The following is a 17,308-nucleotide window of genomic DNA, read 5'->3' on the forward strand; positions in this document are numbered from 1 at the left end:
CATGGGCTAGCCTAGAATTTAGCATTTACATTGCTGGTTCACAAGCAAGATGTTATCACAGAATCACAGAACGGTTTGGGTGGGAAGGCACCTTACAGACCACCCAGTCCCACCCCCCCCCAGCCCCGTCCAGCCTGGCCTTGAGCACTGCCAGGGATGGGGCACCCACAGCTGCTCTGGGCAGCCTGGGCCAGCGCCTCGCCGCCCTCACAGGGAAGAATTTCCTCCTCATCTCTCATCTCCATCTCCCCTCTCTCATGTAAAGCCATTCCCCCGTGTGCCATCGCCACCTGCCCTTGCCCAAAGCCCCTCCCCAGCTTTCTTGCTGGCCCCTTTAGGCACTGGCAGGTGCTCTAAGGTCTCCCCGCAGCCTTCTCCTCCCCAGGCTGAGCCACCCCAGCTCTCCCAGCCTGTCCCCACAGCAGAGCTGCTCCAGTGCTCTGATTATCTTTGTGGCCTCCTCTGGACCAGCTCCAACAGGCCCGTGTCCTTATGTTGGAGGTCCCAGAGCTGGATGCAGCGCTGCAGGGGGGAGCCAGACAGTGCCAGGAGGCATACCAACAGAGATTATATCCCCACCAGCAGTCTCTAGAAGAGAAGCTGAGGGAACATGGATGCCCAGTCTGGCCATTATAAGAATTTATTTCTCCCATGAGTCTTCTGTCCTTCCCTCATGGGCCGTGGTCTCTGCCCTTTTAGACAGTTTCCCCCCTTTTTTTCCTCAAGAAAGATTAGGGCACAAACTCTTCTTCCATTTATAAGAAAACCGTAGTATTCCTGGAGCTCCTTTGTGGCTCTCTGTGCTTCATTGCAGAATTTCTGCCTAGAGCTTTGTGCTAGTTTTCATTTTTCATGGTGTACACATGATGTCCCAGTTGAGTATCCAGTACATGTTTTATTCATGTGCTTTTCACCCCTTCTTTGAGATCATTAATAAAGCTGCTAAATAAACCCAGGCTTAGCAATCCTTCTTGCCACACCCCACTGGACATCTCCTCCCAACTTGGTTACACTGTGTTTGTCATCGTCCTTTGTTTGGATCTCTTGTTTTTCCAGCCTATCTGATAATAGTCTTACCCAGATCGGTATAGATAAGGGTTTCAAGCTGGATTTTGAAAGGCATTGTCTCTTAATTCTGAAATAAAGTCCAGTTGTATTTTATCAGCTTCATTAAATTCCTAGACTAACGACCAGGTGCTACTGGCACGGCCCGAAAGGCAATAATGGATTGTTTGTGTTTGGTGGATAACTCAATGCCATGCTCTTCTCCAGGTTTAGACCTTTTTCTATGCATTCAGTGCATTGCTGATCATTACAGGAAGTAAAAAAATGATGGTGTGCTGCTATTATTTTCTCAAATGTTGACCTGTTCTTGTGCAGAAAGGGATAATTACCAATCCAAATTATTTAACAGCTATGCATTGGGTCCCACTTAGTAAATGCAACACTGTTTTTATCATTTTATTTTGGATTACCAGACAATGATGCAGAACTGACAGCTGAAATCTCTGTAGGTCAGTATACTGGCAACCTGGCTATCTCTTACATACAAGCAAACTTTAAACTAGTGTCAGGTTTTTCATGTGCATTTCTGTAACTAGAAGAAGCTTAAGGAAGGAGATAAGGAGGTAGCTGTGGTTTTGTTGATGGAGATCTCCCAGCTATGAAGGGAAGTAACATAGAAATGATGAGGAAACTTGTAAAGAAGCATCAAGAGTTATGGCTGGCTTCTCAGAGTGATTAGAGGAACATGACATTCAGCTTGTTCATGAAAGATGGTCTTGGTCTTGGTCTTGGTCTTGGTCTTGGTCTTGGTCTTGGAAAGATCATCTTGGAAAGATGGCAGCATGGTCTTGGTCAGGAGGGCCGTGAAAGCAAACAAGTAACTTCTGCTTGGTGCAATAGAGAAGCAGTTTGAAGAGGAGAGTGACGTTGTGAACTGATGGACTAGAACAGTGTTCTTTGCAGCAATATTTTTAGGGAATTTTAGTGCTCTAGAAAGCCTTTCTTAGGTTTCAAGGAAAGCATATTTTAGAGATAAAGCTGGGAGATAATGAGAATCTAAAGAAAAGATGTATATGTACATGTAGACAGTGGAGCCATTGTAGAGGTATCAGGAAAGTAAAATCTTGACCATTTGAACATTGCCTGTCTTTTTAGAAGAAGTTATATTTGTGTTTCTTGTTTCATTTTTGATTTTTGAATCTAGGTGCTCTCCGTTTTTTAATCTCCTAACAGGCAGGTTAAAAAGCATAGGTTTTAAAAATGAAAACTAAGATTTCTATGTTATGTCATAACTCCATGAGTTTGGCTTTTGGGAAGTGAAATGATGTGACAGTCCCCCAGATACCACAAGAGTTGACTACTGTGTGTACCTACAATGTTTCCGTCAGTGTTACCTGTCTGAACTGGGTGGACACTGTATTGATTAGAGGTCTGTTACTGCAGTACAGCAACAAAAAAGCCTGTGAGATAGGCTGCCTTCTAGCAACCCTTGTAGATACGATTGTTACAGACTCAGAATCATAGATTTGTTTAGGTTGGTGTCGTGATTTTCATCTGCTACTGTTTCCTTTGCTATTTTGATCATGTATTTTACCGTTAATGTTTGTCCTGGTTCATAACCTATAATCTCCATTGGTGTCAAGGCCATATTTTAATAAATATGTATATACACAAAGGCATATATAATCCTCCCACTGAGTAGATCGTTAATCTCAGTTATATTACTGCAGGTGATATAGGTGGAATTCATCAGAGTCTGTCACTAGTTTCCTTATAATCAGTTCTCAGAAACTGACATTTTTACATATGACTCATTTTGTCCTGAAGAAAACATACAAAATATGTCAGATGAATCACCACAGAAGTGTCTGGTTCTTTCCGGAATACAGAAGGATCCAAGTCTGAATACTCAGATGCAGATATCCATTGTAGATGACTAAAGCCAAGTGGCATGAATCCCAATTTAAGCATATTTAATTCAACCATATTGTATCTATCCCAAAACTCAAAAGTTAAAGACCTGTCGTACAGAATCAGAAAAGGCATCAAGCAGCACATGTGGATACTGTAGGATGTGAGTGGTCTTGTTTAGCTAGGTCTCATGTACTTTCTGTGTGTGAAAGTCATATAATCATAATCATAGCATTGTTTAGGTTGGAAAAGACCTTTAAGATCATCGAGTTAACCCAGCAGTGCCAAGCCCACCACTAGCCCATGTCCCTAAGGACCACATCTACACATCTTTTAAATCCCTCCAGGGATGGTGACTCCACCACATCCCTGGGCAGCCTGTGCCAGTGCTTGACCACCATGTCCCAGTGCTTGACCACCCTTTTGGTGAAGATATTTCCCCTAATCTCCAACCTAAACCTCCCCTGGTGCAACTTGAGGCCATTTCCTCTTGTCCTGTCACTTGTTACTTGGGAGAAGACACTGACCCCGCCGGCTACAGCCTCCTGTCAGTTGTAGAGATTGAGAAGGCCCTCCCTGAGCCTCCTTTTCTCCAGGCTGAACACCCTCAGTTCCCACAGCCGCTCAATGGTGCATGGCTTTGTCTTCTTGAAAGCAGTAAGTCTGTGATTCTAGTTTCTAGGATACTTTCCCCTGGTCATACCTCAAATACACACCTGATCCTCATATTTTCCTCTCAACCCCCATCATCCTCTGTCCTAGCTGCCATGTACCCACTACCCCACACCCTGTATGTACGTCTGCTCTCTCTCTGGTCTTATGCAGAGCCCTACAGCTGGCTTTTCCCTTTGCCCTGCACATGCTCCTATAGCCTATCTTCCCCGTCGCACACAGGGTCTCCTCTGACCTTGCAGCCCATCTTTCACACATACCTCTCACACTGTGCAGCCTGCTTCCCTTGTGGTCCATAGCTGTGTGACATACTGCTTCCTATTAGCACAGTCACACAGCTACAGGCACAGCTGTTCAGCCACTAATCTGCAAACCCCGGTAGACTGGAAATTTCAAGATCACTGTTTTTCTTCCTCTGCATCTCCACTGTGCTCTTCTAGGAAATGAATTCATTTTCCTTTTAAAAAAATTATTTTCATGTCATTCCTGTTGGTACATTTCCCAGTAAGAACTGCAGAACAAATCAGTGTGCAATAATCTCACCTTTGTTCATTAAATAGAACCTATGTTTTTTGAGTAGTCCATGTGTTTTGGAGTTTGAACTGACACACTGTGCTAGGATGCATCACATTTTGTAGCATCAATCAGTTTCTGTGTAATAATCTGTTTGATAGAACGGATGCAGCAGAACACAGTGTGTCACTTTGTGAGACGTCATCTCCAGAATACATTTCAAAACTGTTTTCAGCTACCACTCTTCCTTTCCTGACCTATTTTAATAAGCTAAGTTATTTATTTTTCAACGAAATTTGTAATTAATATTTTCCACTGAATGATATCAAGCTTTTTAAATAATAGCTGGGAACTACCATGTGACAGCAATAGCACAATACTACAAATAGTTGTAGGCAGTGAATTACCATTACATCGCTGACCTCTCTTTTTAATTGGTAATGAATTGACAGCTGATCTCCACTGACTGACAGAGGACAGAACTAGAGAATTGAGAGGTGAAAGAAACCCAGTAGATCATGTACGCCATCTCCCTGCCAATGCTGAGAACCAAAATGACATGTCAGAGTTGGAAACATAAATGACTGGGTCTGGACAGTAGTGTCCCTGTGCTGAAAATATCCTTTGGGAGACAAAGTGATTTAAAACATAACATTTCGGGTTTCATCTGATAAGACATTAGATTTTCTTATTACACAGGAGCTTGCAGAACTGACAGTTCTGCTCATTGAACTAGACCTGAAAATAAAGAAGAGCTTCTATTTCATCACCAGCTATGAAGAATTTATGGATGAAATTCTGCCATAAATTCCACATCTGATACCACTGTTAGCTCCACAGAGGCCTGAAGTGGAGCAGCCCTCTCCCTCTTGTGCCTCTCCTCAGTCCTCTAAGAGCATGCCCCTGGTGAAGCTATGCTTTCATGGATTTTTCTCATTGAGTAGATTTTTGAAATCCCCAAAACGATGACGAGAGGCTCCACCTTCAGGGACAAGGATGAATGGTTGGTTTTAGACAGGTTAGGTTGGAAGTAGGGGCATTTAGTAGGTAATTCCTGTTCCTCCAGCAGCACTACCTACAAGCTTTCCCTTTAACAGCCACTGACTTCCCCTCTGTCCTTTCCAGATCATTCTGAAAGCATTGCAAAAGCATTTTCTGATATCCAGGAGATCTTGGGAGAGGGGACGGAGAGAAATAAGATGCAAGATTTCCCCTCGGGCTAAAGAAGTAAGGATCTGTCTGGTTCAGTATTAATGACTGCAACAATCCTGTCCTTGTACAGTTTATAAAATCCTCATATATGACATAATTTGGTACACAGTGCATGTGTAACTCCTCCTGGCATACACATCACATATCATATTAGAAAGCTAAACTGTTTTTTTTTAAGGAAATGTCTTCCAAGTTATGAAATAGGTAAATGGTGAAAAATTTGGAATTTATGCTTTTGTCTGAACGAACTATCAAGCTTACTCCTGCAATAAACTGACAAAACAATCCAAGTAACTGTTTTGATGAAACTATCAGCCATGCCTGCTGAGAATGATAGGACAAAAAAAAAAAAAGATTCTGGTTCTGTGACAGCTAGGCTTTCAAACCAGAATTTAGTCAGGTTGACTTCAATTGGGATGAATCAATTGTGAAAAGATTTAGTAATTGAAAAAAATATATCTTTAACAATTACTGTTAAAAGATTTAACAGGAGTAAGGTACAGTGAACCCCCCCACCCCCAATCTTCTTAGGTTTAAAAAGTCAGGCTTCAAGGTTTGTATTTAGGTATATAAATGAATGTCCCATTTTTTCAAACGTACTGGCCAGTTGTGGCTTTCAGTGAAGTTAATAGAGATTCTGGAAGCCCAGAAGTTTTCAGAATGAGGTGATTTACTTGGCTGCCTCATTTTAGGCACAAATACAATAAAGATCAGATCCCTGTTTTCTAAAGCAGATGAGCGAAGTGCAGTGAAGCTTTCATCAGATGACATGTAAATATACTGAAATAGAATTCTGTTTTAAAGTTATGGAGTAAGTTTTATACTTGAAAATGTGAATAATGCATTTGTTACTGTTTTTTAATTCCACAGGCCATGTAGCCTAATGGAAGTGTACATTTTAGTAGAGTTAGTTTGCTGTTAATAAATTAAGTGCTGCCTGTAGACTTCAATATAACAGGATATGATGATTTGAAAAAATGAGCAGGTATCTACTTCATTCTCTGTTGACATGTACTGGTTAAATTAAATGGTTAAATTTAAAAGAAAATATTTGTTTGGAAAATATTGGTAAGTAAGGCTAATTTTGCTTCCTTTGAACTGTGTTTTCATGTGTTGCCCGTGTTAAACTTTTACCCAAGGACAGTGAATTTCTTATGTTTACTACTCATTCTTCTTTAGCTTAGTATTTATTCTTCCTCTTTGGTGACCCTTTCAGACCTTTTATTCATTACATCTTAAATGGTAACACTGCACTGACAAACTTCCACCATTTTTTTTGAAATCTTGTAGTCTTTCACTGGAAATAAAAATTAGGTAATTTCTTGTTTACCGGACAGAAAAGAAACCCACTGGCCTTCAATTATGTCCTGTATATTGATGGTGCACCACAGTAAAAAGTGTTATATGAAAAAGCAGTAGGGGATGATCAGGCCTGATAGCCCATGTATCTCGCAGTGGGTTAGCAATCATGCCACGAGGAGCTTGAATGTCTTACATCTCACAAAGCACTTCACTTGTCTTGTGCTACGGGTTAGATTTGTTGTTACATCAGTTTTCAGACTGCTGATAATTCTGTCTTCTCCTAAGGCAGTAAAACTTCCTCAGCCATCACAGCAGCAATGAATCTGATGGCTTCTCCTTGTAGCATTCATTTCACTGTGGTCTTTCTGGAGTGTACAAACTCTGACACTGAAGTTAAACTTGGGTATTCAATGAATTTTTAAATAAAAGAACTTAGCAGCTGTAGGCTACAGTGAAATGCCATCAGTCTGTCTCCGTTTTATGAGTTTTCAAAGAGTGTCTGTCATCCTACAGTTCATTACTTTGCTTTAGAGAGGTGGAGTTGTGCCGTGGATGACATACTCCTCTCACATCCGAAATTCAGGAAGCATTAAAATAACTTGCTTATTCAATGCTGAACATTTTTCTTCACCCGTCTTTATTTAGATGAAAGCAGTCTTTTTCACACAGGCCTGGCCCTTAAGTTTTATGCCCCTTTATTGCATCCAAACTTTTGTCTAAAATGAATATGACAACTATGCTAAATATTACATGGACATGACATGCACAGCTACCACTCTGCAAAGTGAGCAGTGCTTTTATGTTTCGTTGGTGCCCATCTGCAACTCTTCTATGTATTATGACTTAAGTGCCACTTTTGGAAATAATAACCACCGAGTTATTTTTATAACTGTTTTACACAATTCTTATATCTCCTGACCTGCTTTCTCTGTTACTGGTCCAGAATTTCCAGCCTCTTGGTGATCTGGCTGCCACATCAACAGCTGAGTGAGCGTTTGGTATAGCTAAAAGAGAAAAGACCTCCACCATGGTGGTGTGATGGAAACGGCAGCAAAAGGAGTCAAGGCACAACAGAAAGGGGAAAGGAGGTTTTAGAGCAGAAGCTGGTTTGCTTTCAGAAGTTCCTCCCTTGCTCCATCACTGCTTATCCCTTTTCCTCCTCTTCTCCCAGTCTACCATCATGTTTGTGCTTGTAGGATGTGGAGGAGGCACCTGGTAATTGCTTAATCAGCTATTTTCAATTCAATTCCTGGCCGCACTTACCATGGAAAATTAACAGTCCTTGTGTGTAAATATGACCCCTGCTCCTGGATTAATTTGATTATGTAAGAATCTCATTTTTCATTTAAAAATAATAACTTTCTGGCTGCACTGATAAAACAAGTTTGGATATGTAGTCTAGATAGTCCCTAATGGTTTAAAAATCAAAAGATAACTATGAAGACCATATGAATCTCTTGCTAATAAAAAGTAAATGTTCTCAAATCTTTACTATGATTGCTTGAGACTGAATATTTTGAGACCAGAAAATTTCTGATTTTCACTCAATGCTGGATCAGCATTCTCTGAAAGTCAAATCTTTTTAAGCACCTTCATTTGCGCCCGCAAACAGAGAACTCATGTTCATTAATGACTGTGTGAAACTTAATGCAGAGTTCCTCTTGGATATCTTCAGTTATGCAAAATGCCTTGCCTAGCCTTTCTGCACTGCTGATTTAATTCTTGGTATAACTTCCATTTTGTCTGTACTACTGGGAGAGAGGATTTTGCCTATGAGTGACTGGCTGCTCTGCATTGGACCAGTGCTTTTAATTTGGCATATTTAAGAAAGCAGCACTGACTTCAGCCTCTAATAGTTGGAAGTTCAGTTCTGTTAAAGGTCTGATAAGTGGTATAAATTTTGTGGCAACAACTTGATTAGGAATCTAACATAACAGCAGCGCGCTTTTATTTAGCTGAGCTTTAAATTTCCTCTGGGCTTATAGCAGAAAAGTAAATCTGTTTGGAACCTAAGTCAAGCTGGTTTGAAAGGAAAGATTTTTTATAAAACTTTCTCATTTGAACATCTTTCATTGTTAAATTAATCTATTATCTATCTAATGATACAATTGACATACATGGAACTGAGAAGATAAAGAAAGTGTATATTAATAAATTAAAATGTGCCAGCAAACAGGTCCAGGCACTGGAACGTCATTGTCCACGCTGGTAAATTGCTAGGATAGGCTCTAACATGTTTTCAGCTGGGCTAATTAACACTTTTCTCAAATAGTTTCTAGATAGGACTTGTTTATTTTGAGTGTACTAGTACAGATAATGCCTGATCCACGTGTGAACAGAACTTTACTTGAAGTTAGTGAATCTTTAGCAATGGGCAATTGTAGGACTATGTTATAAATTAACTGTGCTAGGACTATATGGAATGATAGGCTGCAAACACTGAATAGTGCCAAAGAAATACCGAGGACCTGTTTAGCAATTTTGATTATCTTTCCAAATAGTATGCTGTTTCACAGATACAGAGGGACTGTGAAGGATTATTTCTATAAAAACCCTGAGAATCTAAGGAGAGCGGGCCAGACGCTGCATCTGTCTAAAACAGACTTTGCCTGAAGCTGAAGTTGAATGTCAGGACCTCCAGGATATGTATTGCTTTCAGGGCATGCTACTTCTGTTCAGCAGGGAGCAAAGTATGTTGCAGGTATCTCTCAGGCTTAGTTTGAAAAATGGTGGAGAGCCTTTGCAGTTGAGGGTGGAGCAGCATTTGGCAGTTTTGGGAAGAAGTCTCCCGTTGTTTGGTTGTGAATTTAAGTTCATTAAAATGCTGACAGCTCGAATATCAAATAAAAGAGAAATAAAAATTTATTCCTTACCAGTTGGCTTTCTGTTGAAATGCTGAGGGTCAAGAAGATCAAGAAAATGACATGAAGACATCCATGTCCTCCCAGTTCTACTTTTCCAAGAGCCTGAATGCTGTTGTAGTCCACCGAAGGATTAACCCTGTAAACACTGACAGCATTAGAGTGAGATGTTTTGTTTTCACCACTAGGAAGATGAAGTTAACTTCTTCCAGCCAGTTCAGTGTTCACTGATAATCTTTCTGTGTTTCTGTAACAACAGTTTTTATCTTACTTATTGTAAGCCCTTGTCTCTGGAATGGCGATATTCTTTCTGTTGCCAAGTTACAGGGAAAGCCCTTCTAATTTTTTTTCCAGTTCCATGGGGCCAAAGTATTTCTAATTTTCTGGAGCTACTCCATCCGATTTATAGGTGAGAACTAAAGCTTATGTTTTCACAAGAAAAAACTGTTCAGTGAAAAGCCCCAAACTGCAATGTTCTGTGAATAGTGTACTTGTTGAGAGGCTCTTTATGCTCGTGTGTTGTTACTTTCTTTCCAAAGTTGTGTCTGTGTTTTGTGAATGTCCTTTTAAATTTGGGGTTTTTTTACTGTTTAGTGCATCTAGGCAGGGAATACTGGGAAAACTGTAAGACAAAGTATGAATAACGAGAAGATGTATTATTTTATCTGGGTAAGATCTTTGAAACAAAAGTATGAAGGCATTGGAAGAGAACTTGAGAACTCTGAAAATATTACTTTAATTCAAGCCCATCTCACCTCTAAAAGTTTAATTTTAATACATTGAAAGCCTCACCATTTGGAATGATAGCTACTTCATATATCATATATGTCATTCACTCCTTAAATGAAGGCAGCTATCAGGACTGAGACAGCCTTAGTTTATTTGATCTTGCATGATGTTTCATAATTTTTCTGACTGTTCATTTCAGATGTCTGTAGGTCATGTTAGCAATACAAGCTATAGCAATCAAGGTGTTTTTTTTTCCCCAAAACCTTGTATGGCACTGGTCCACTCTGGAACCTCCCAACAGTTTCCTTCCTAAAGCCCCTCTCTTGGCTTGTGTGGCACAGAGTGTTCAATCTCCTTAAATGCAAACAATTGACTTCATGGCACCTCTTGCTCCAGCTGCAGTTAACCCTGATTTTCCCTTCTCATTGACTGTTGATAAATGGTTAATGCCAGCTGTGATTAGTACTGTGCTGTGCCTCCCTGCTAATGAAAAATATTGCTTTCAGAGAATTTTCAAGGCAATCCCATGTTCTTAATTTGCCCTGGTTTATTCCTCACCAGGTTCTGTACTACAGGAAGTAAAATAATGCACATACTGAGAAAACCTCTCGGCTTTCTCCCTAGAAACTATTTTGTGAACAGAAACCTGTATTTTGAGTTCAGGCAATTTTTTTTCTTTCCACCATTGCTGACAATGCATTTTAGTAGATCAAGAAATGAACTTGGGGATGCCAGTGAAAAGGACTGGGAGTATTTTGTTGTGGATCTCTCTATTTATTTTTTTTTTGAGGTTGGAGAGATTTTTTCCAGGTTATAAATACAACCCTTCCAGGTTATATATGCAACCCTGATTATACAATAGTGATAAGCCTATATGATCACAAGGAGTAGGATTTTCTTTATGCTGAGGAAAATACATTGGGATGAGAGAGAAGTACATTGGAATGTGAAGAATATATTAGTTTGGAAACGGAGCAGTTTCTAGCCCCTGGGAGCCATCTTGTCACGGGGGAAGTAAAGCCAGGCTTCTGCTACTTTATTATGTAGAAATAATCCCTGTGAGCACCAGCAATGCCAGAATATTGCACTTTTCTGTATTCTTTGTGTTCCTTAAGATTGAAAGTCTCAGCCTTGATTCGGCCTTTATGCAAATGCTTTGTGTAGGAGTTCTGTCTTATGTCCTCCTGTATACTTGTGCAAGGATATATAACTTAAAGTCTTAAGCCGCAGCTTGTGATAGTGTAGCTTATCTGTCTGCTTCCACAGACCAGATTTCCCAGCTGTTCTGTACAAAAAATGCTCTTTCACCTGAGAGTGGGTAGTCACACCGGCTAGAAAAGCACCGTTTAGCTAAAGTAATCCTCAAATGGACCAACTTTTCAGTTTCCATGAAAGCAGTGGGTCTACTTTTGCAAAATTGGTGTTATGCCTCAGGTTTTCTAAGAAAATGGAAGACGTTTGTCCGCAGTGTAGAGTAAGTGTCCTGTGTGAAAAACATCTCCATTGCAGAGACCTGGTGGGAGCTGGAAGGTGCTGGGGCTGCCAGCTCCAAGTCACTGAGGACAATTGCATGATGGGTTTGTTTTCACATTTTGTGCTCCTCTCCCCTTCTTGATTAAGCACTGATTAACAGGAGAGTGGGTACGTTTGGTCTGTTGCAGAGGTTTCCAAGGGTGGCAGCATTTAGCAGTGTTAAAACAGTCCGAGGTGTACCTGCTGTAAAGGGCAAGCTGGGTATGGTCTGTGATGAATGGATGTGGCATTAGAGTGTGTTGGCTAAATATTCATTTTAGCGACCGGATTGCTAGTTGTATTGGGTGTAAATGTCCAGGTTTGGGTAGGGGGAGGGTTGCAGGGGTGGCCTCTGTTGAGGAAGAGACAGGGGCTGCCCAGTGCTGGACACAGCTGGCTTGGCAGTAGCCGCACCACAGGCCACAGCTGAGCCTGCCAAGCGATGCTGGTGGCGGCCCTGGCAAAATATATGTAAGAAAGGGGAAAATGTGGTGTGGCAGTGAGGAGTGAGGGAAAACCTGTGAGAAACAGCCCTGTGAGCCTGAAGGTCAGAGTCAGGAATCAAGTGAAGTCGAGCTGGGGAAAAGGGGAGGTTGGGGGAAGGTGGTGTTTGAATCTGTCTTTGTTTCTCACTATCCAGTCACAGTTTAATTGGCAATAAATTAAATTAATTTTCCCTGAGTCAAGTCTGGGCTGCCCGTGATGGTAATTGGTAAGGAATCTCCCTGAATATTATGTTGACCCATGAGCTTTTCCATCTTGCTTTCTCCTCCCGACCTCTTAATGGGGGGGAGTGAGAGAGCAGCTGGGTAGGCGCCTGGCAGCCAGTCAAGGTCAACCTACCCCACTAGTGTAGAAAATACACAGAGTTCATGCTTGGTCATGTAAAAAAGCTGGCAGCTGAGCACCAACATGTCCTAGCAGCAAAGGAGAGCTGTGATTTCCCTCATTTTTCTGCTTGCATGAGGAGGTGGCTTTCAAGAGTACTCCACTTTTGACAGCGATTGCTACTGTATATTGCTCTGTATGTGTGTGTCACGTTAGTAGCAGCTGACTTGTCTTAACAGTATCTTAACAGTGTCTAAACTGAAATACATCTCTGCTGTATATCCTTGAACTTGTAGACAGTATTTTTGAAAAACAGACTCAGAGAGTGTGAGGTTCCAGATATTAGTGAACTGTACAGGTCAGCTTTCAGAAATCAGACTTCAGGTTTCAATAGAACTGTAAGGAAAAAAAAAAAAACCCAATTGATTTATTCAAAGCATATATTCTATTACATTTTGACTTTTTTTTTTTTTCCCCTTCTAGATAAACATCATGTCAATGGAAACAGAACGGTAGAACCTTTCCCAGAGGGAACACAGATGGCTGTATTTGGTAAGACATCAGTTTTAAAATAAAAGCTCTAAGCTGTATAGTGTTACTGCATGCCAGATTTCTTCATTTCAGCCTGAGTCCTTAGAGTTTAGAATCTGGGCTGCTATTGCCATTTTCTAATCACTACAATCAGCAAAAGCCACTGATCATTTTGGGAGATGTCCATACCCTCAAATAAATACACTGAAAGTATTTTTCTGAGTTATACAAACAGAAAATATAAACCCTTATTTTGTTCCTTCAAAATTCTGAAGTTGTGGCTTTTTATGTATGATAATTCCTGTAAGATCATTCTGTAGTTTCAACAAAATTCTGAAGATGGTCCATGATTTTCTGCACTCCAAGTTATGCAAGGAACTCAAACTCTTGGGATCTACTGTACTTGCAGGGTTGTTACCATTTACATGCCTCAAATGAAACCTGCTGTTTTGTACTTTGTGAATAGTCTCGTAGACTTCTTGTTGAGTGCCAACGGAGCTGGAAAGGTGGCCACTTGTAAAAGAGAAGATATTTAAGTTCATTGTATCTATGCTATTTTCTGTGAAAATGTAATTCTTTGTTGGTTTTATTCTGTTTTCAAACAGAGCTGTATTCACCTCTGAAATATTTAGCCTTCCTATGTGGAATGCAAAGAGCTAAGTTATCCGTGGGCACTGATTTATCATTCCAAAAAATGATCTTTTCAATTGATAATTGCAAATAATCATAGTAAGCATTAACTTTCCTGTGGAGCCAATGTTTCTGTAGTTACTGTGGTTGAAGAGGAGAAATGGTTTGGGGGTATCACCCTTCAGTTATTGTCATGGTTTCTTCAAGTTTTCTTTAGAGTTGTATTGTCTCTCTGCCAGTGTCCCCTCGTCTGTGGATTTGGGGAACATAAAAATATATTGGAGTGGTGGAACAAGAGACTGTTTGATAAACTTTTTGGAGGTAATGGAAAATGATTGTGTGTTATTTTTGAGTTTTAAAATTAAGATGGATGTAGAGATTCCTCTTGGAATTTTGTACAGCAGGCAGGTTCAGAGAGTTCTGGTACAATCTGATATTGATACTGTCTTCACTGTTTAAAAATTTTTAAATCTCGTCCTTTATTTCCTGTGTGATGGTCAGATCAGTTTTCCAGGGGTTGTGGTGGGTGTTGCTGTGAGTGCTTCTGTTGGTTATATCACTGCTGATAGTACACGATTGGTAAAATTTCATGGAAAGTAATATCCTACCTACAGAATTTCATTAGAAGAGCACAAAATCTTATTAAACAGGCTACTTTGAATCATTCCTGAGGAACTCTGTTATATTTGTATCAAGCCTGGTAACTTCCATAATTTTTAGATTGCCCTAGATTCTTCCACAAGATTTGATCACAAATGTTGGGCTAGGTGGTGAAAACTCATGCTGCTGCCATCTGTGCTGTGAATAAATGGAAAACCTACATTAGGTTTACTATTAGACCTGAAATAAAACAGTATACAAACATGACTCTGATGATAATTGTTGTCATTTGTTGGCATTGGCACCCCATTCTGATATGTGCTATAGAAAAATGGAGCTACAGTTTTTTGCTACCTCCAAGGGGGCCTTGTTTGCTGGCCCCATGTGAACGAAAGGAAAAACTGCAGTAATTCCATTAGTAATTCTCCTCAGATTGTTATTCATCCTATCCATGTGTACTCCTGTTAACAGCAAGTTCTTCGTATTTTAGGAATCTGTAAGCTAGTGGGAAGAAACTGAGCTAGTCTGAGCTGTGAGATTTTCTGACTCCACCTTAGTAAGAGAGAGCTGCTTACATCTCTTCTCCAGAAAACGTCTTTTAATTTTAATTGGGATTGCACAGGGACAAGTCTCAAAGAGCAGTAGTTACTAAGAAGTAATCCCTATCATTGAAAAGATCTGCAAAAGCTAAAAGATGCTAAATAACCATATGATTTTGTAGATCGCCTACTTGCAGAAAATTTTCCTACTGCTTGGACGGTTTTAGACTCACCACTGAAAATAACAGTATAAAATGTAACGCTGGGTTGTAAACAGTAATCCTGTCACCTGCTTGCAATATGCAGTTAGATGGCATTATGTAGCTCCATCTTTTGCAAAACCTCCTTCAAGATGCTCTTGCTAATGTTGCGTTATTTACTTTATGCTGTGACTTCTTGTTTTGATCAAGGTACTGAGTGAACGTACACAGGCCATTGTTCCTGCTGCCCTTCCATTTATAGCGGAATCTCAGAGTTTTCAAAAGGCTTTTAAAATGATCTTGAGATTCTCCCGTTGTCTGTTTAGCACCATTCAGCTGCCTAAGATGCATTGTTCATTAGAATAAAGAGATGTGTCCTTGTTTCTACACTGGTGAAAAAGCTAGATTTCACAGGTGAGCATGACTCTTTAATGGAGGTCTTTTAACGTTAACCATCCAGTGACGTCCTAATCCAGTTTCCAGGCAATACTGAAGCACTAAGAGCACAGGAGGTGCACAGGCACTGCTTACAGCCTTACTGGAGACACCGTAGAATGCGATAACAAAAATCATGGTGTCCCTTGAAGTGAAGAGGGGGGTGTATTCCCAACTTCAGTGACTGAAACAGATGAAACTCTAGATGTTAGGTGTTCGTGTTGTAGATGGTAACATACCAGCTATTCAATAAATGCCTCTCCAGAAAGTTTTCTTGGTTTTATGGCTGTAGATATTTTCAATTAAAACTGTTTTGTCTGTAGTGACTGATTCTAACCAAAAACCTAACCAAAAGACAAAACTTGAATGTATATTAGGGGGTTGACAATGTTTTGAAAAGAAGCAATTTAGGGTTTTTTGACTAGAGGTGTAAAAAATGAAAAGAAAGGCTTCAAAGCTGTAGAACATAGGCAACTTTCAATAAATTAGTATTTCCATCAGTACCGTTGATTCTTTGCATATTTTAAACAGATGTGAATGCACTGCTGTGTTATGCTGAGAAATATTTCTGGTCAGAAATTCTGAATTTTAACTGCATAGTTTTCTTATCAGCTGCTGCTTTTGCAAGACTCTGGTTTACCCCAGAGTACCTGTGTTTTCACTGTGCTTTGTATGGTGCCTTATTGCTCTAAGAGGAAGCATTGTGCATATGGTGTGTTCCAAGAAGGGCTCTTATCTACCTTTAGTAAAATCTGGCAATAGTTCAGATTTGTAATTATAACACTTCTAAAATATGGGACTAAATTGTGTTTTATTTACTTGACATATACTGGCTAGTAATGGGATAATTGGTTTCTTGATGTAAACAAAATATAGACATAAGTAGGATGTTAAGTAACGGATAAGATCTAATTACAGACATTTCTGAGTTGGCAGACACATCCAAGCTTGGTCACCTTCTGCTCTGCACTTACTAGACAGCGGCATGTTCCAGTAATTCTATAGAGCCGTATTATTGTTCTTTGCCGGAGTTATTATGTCCTGCTTATGAGATTCAGGTGTACCCTGTGCATTCCCACAATTCCCACTGCTTCCAGTGGTTATTTAAAAACTGAAACAGGATTACACCAGGACTGTCCGATCAGCACGAGGGTTTCTGAGCCTGTGCGTGTGGCCTCTTCAGCTTCCTTGGCGCTGCAGCGTCGCGTGATACCTCTGCAGCTTGCTGGAAAGCTGAGCTCCTCAAGCAGGACCTGCTCTTGGGAGGTTCAACTCTTTCTAAAAAAGGCTTAATCAGGGCAACTTTTAAACTAAAGGAGAATTTAATTTGAAAGTGGGATGATATGTTTAAGAAGGGTTCACTCCTATCTAGAGGTTCTTTGACTCATTCCTAAAACAGCTAGTAGTGGCCGTGTCTGGTAAGAAAGGTGTTAAGAAGTCCTTTGGTCCGACAGTTTTTAGCTACTATGTTTTCATGATGAGCTCTGTTCTTTTCATCAGGAAAAGGAGATAATGGGAAACAAAGTTTGGACCCAAGAGAAGTACTTTTTTTGTAGACAGTGAAGACTGAACAAACAAATTTTCTCTGTTGCTCAAAGAAAAGGAAGAAAACTTTAAACCATGCTACATGTCAGAAGATATTATATCTCTGTCTGAGGAGAATGTAAAACTTCCTGATGTTGAAACAGGTGTGTGTGCTGTGACCCAAATTGGAGGAGAAACATCTACAGCAATATTACCAGATGTTACAAGGTTCACACTGTGGAAGAATTGAGAGCCAGAGGGAACATCTTCCAGAAGGTATTCGCATTTCTCATGCTAATTCTCC

The 17,308-nt window shown here is 40.2% G+C and overlaps 1 protein-coding gene across 2 annotated transcripts in view; it reads left to right on the top strand.

The window, feature by feature from the left end:
* Positions 1-17,308, top strand: part of MSRA (methionine sulfoxide reductase A) — a 293,366-nt gene that overhangs the window by 104,541 nt on the left and 171,517 nt on the right. For both annotated transcript variants that reach the window (XM_037391311.1, XM_037391312.1), the window contains exon 2: positions 13,029-13,097. In XM_037391311.1, the coding sequence (XP_037247208.1) occupies positions 13,029-13,097 (69 nt within the window). The remainder of the gene's footprint in view (positions 1-13,028; positions 13,098-17,308) is intronic.

The sequence above is a fragment of the Falco rusticolus genome, chromosome 6 (genome assembly GCF_015220075.1).
Source record: "Falco rusticolus isolate bFalRus1 chromosome 6, bFalRus1.pri, whole genome shotgun sequence".
NCBI lineage: Eukaryota > Metazoa > Chordata > Aves > Falconiformes > Falconidae > Falco > Falco rusticolus.